The sequence below is a fragment of the Nicotiana tomentosiformis genome, chromosome 2 (assembly GCF_000390325.3).
Source record: "Nicotiana tomentosiformis chromosome 2, ASM39032v3, whole genome shotgun sequence".
Lineage (NCBI taxonomy): Eukaryota > Viridiplantae > Streptophyta > Magnoliopsida > Solanales > Solanaceae > Nicotiana > Nicotiana tomentosiformis.
This window is the reverse complement of record NC_090813.1, coordinates 136,479,028-136,480,582: the sequence shown is the minus strand read 5'-3', so window position 1 is coordinate 136,480,582 and position 1,555 is coordinate 136,479,028. Positions and strand designations below refer to the sequence as shown.

General features: G+C 44.2%; 1 protein-coding gene across 1 annotated transcript; it reads left to right on the top strand.

Moving 5' to 3' along the window:
• The first annotated feature begins 491 nt into the window (after positions 1 to 491).
• On the top strand, positions 492 to 935 carry LOC138905667 (uncharacterized). The gene has a single exon (XM_070194189.1). The coding sequence runs from the start codon at positions 492 to 494 to the stop codon at positions 933 to 935; it is 444 nt and encodes a 147-aa protein (XP_070050290.1).
• Positions 936 to 1,555: the final 620 nt, after the last annotated feature.

Here is a 1,555-nt window from a genome sequence, read left to right as displayed (position 1 = left end):
GAGAGGCCTCGTGGTTTGGGTGGTTTCAACGGTATTTCTTCTGGGGGTCAGTCCCACCACAACAAAGATGGTCCTTATAGGCCTGCTCAGATGGCTAGTCTGGTTCATCATGGTGCATCAGTCATCAGTCAGTGCGTTACCAATGGAAAGTTCTTACCATGCTTCGTCGTCCTAGGTTACTATAGGAAGTTCCTCGGGTTATCAGGAGCAGTAGCTCCATCAGAGGAGAGGTTGTTTCTAGTGCGGGGACTTGAGTCATCTCAAGAGGGATTTCCCTAGACTGTTGAGTGGGGTTCCATAAAAGAGTTCTCGGCCAATGATACCAGCACCAGCAGCTACACCACCTACTTAGACAGCTCAGGGTAGGGCTCAGGTATCATCCTATTTTACTCGTTATTTGGATATGCCTCGTGTCCTTAGTTTCACCTGTTCATGTATCTACGCTGGTGGCCGATACTATTATTGTGGACTATGTGTATCGGTCATGTTTTATGGCTACTGGGGGATTGGATACTAGAGTTGATCTCTTATTGCTTAGTATGGTTTATTTTGAAGTGATTTTGGGCATGGATTGGTTGTCTCCATATCATGCTATTCTTGATTGTCACGCTAAGATCATGACATTTGCAATTCCAGGATTGCTGCGGATCGAGTGGAGAGGTACTCTGGATTATGTTCCCAACAAGGTGATTTCTTATCTGAAGGCCCAACGGATGATTGGGAAGGGGTATATGTCATATTTGGCCTTTGTGAGGAATGTTTGTGCTGGTACTCCTACTATTGATTCTGTTCCGGATGTGTTTCTTACAGACCTGTTGGGCATGCCACCCGATTGGGATATTGATTTTGGTATTGTCTTGGTTCCAGGAACTCAGCCCATTTCTATTCCTATGTATTGTAAGGCACCAGCTGAGTTGAAGGAATTGAAAGAGTAGCTTTAGGAGCTTCTTGATAAGGGGTTTATTAGGCCTAGTGTGTCGCTTGGGGATGCACCGGTTCTGTTTGTGAAGAATAAGGAAGGTACAATGCGGATGTGCATAGACTATAGGCAGTTGAACAAAGTTACAATCAAGAACAAGTATTCTTTACCCGCATTGATGATTTGTTTGACCAACTCCAGGGGGCCAGAGTGTTCTCTAAGATTGATTTGAGGTCTGGGTATCACCAGTTGAAGATTCGAGACTCAGATATTTTGAAGACGACATTTAGGACCCGCTACACTCACTATGAGTTCCTTGTGATGTCTTTTGGCCTTACCAACGCCGTAACAACATTCATGCATCTGTTGAACAGTCTATTTTAGCAATATCTAGATTCGTTTGTCATAGTATTCATTGATGATATCCTGGTGTACTCGTGTAGCTAGGAGGATCATGCCCAACATATGAGGATTGTACTATAGAAGTTGAGGGAGGAGAAGATTTATGCCAAGTTCTCCAAGTATGAGTTTTGGCTTAGTTCAGTGGCGTTCTTGGGGAACGTAGTGTCCAGTGAGGGGAATAAGATGGATCCAAAGAAGATAGAGGCGATACAGAGTTTCTCGTCTATTGCAACG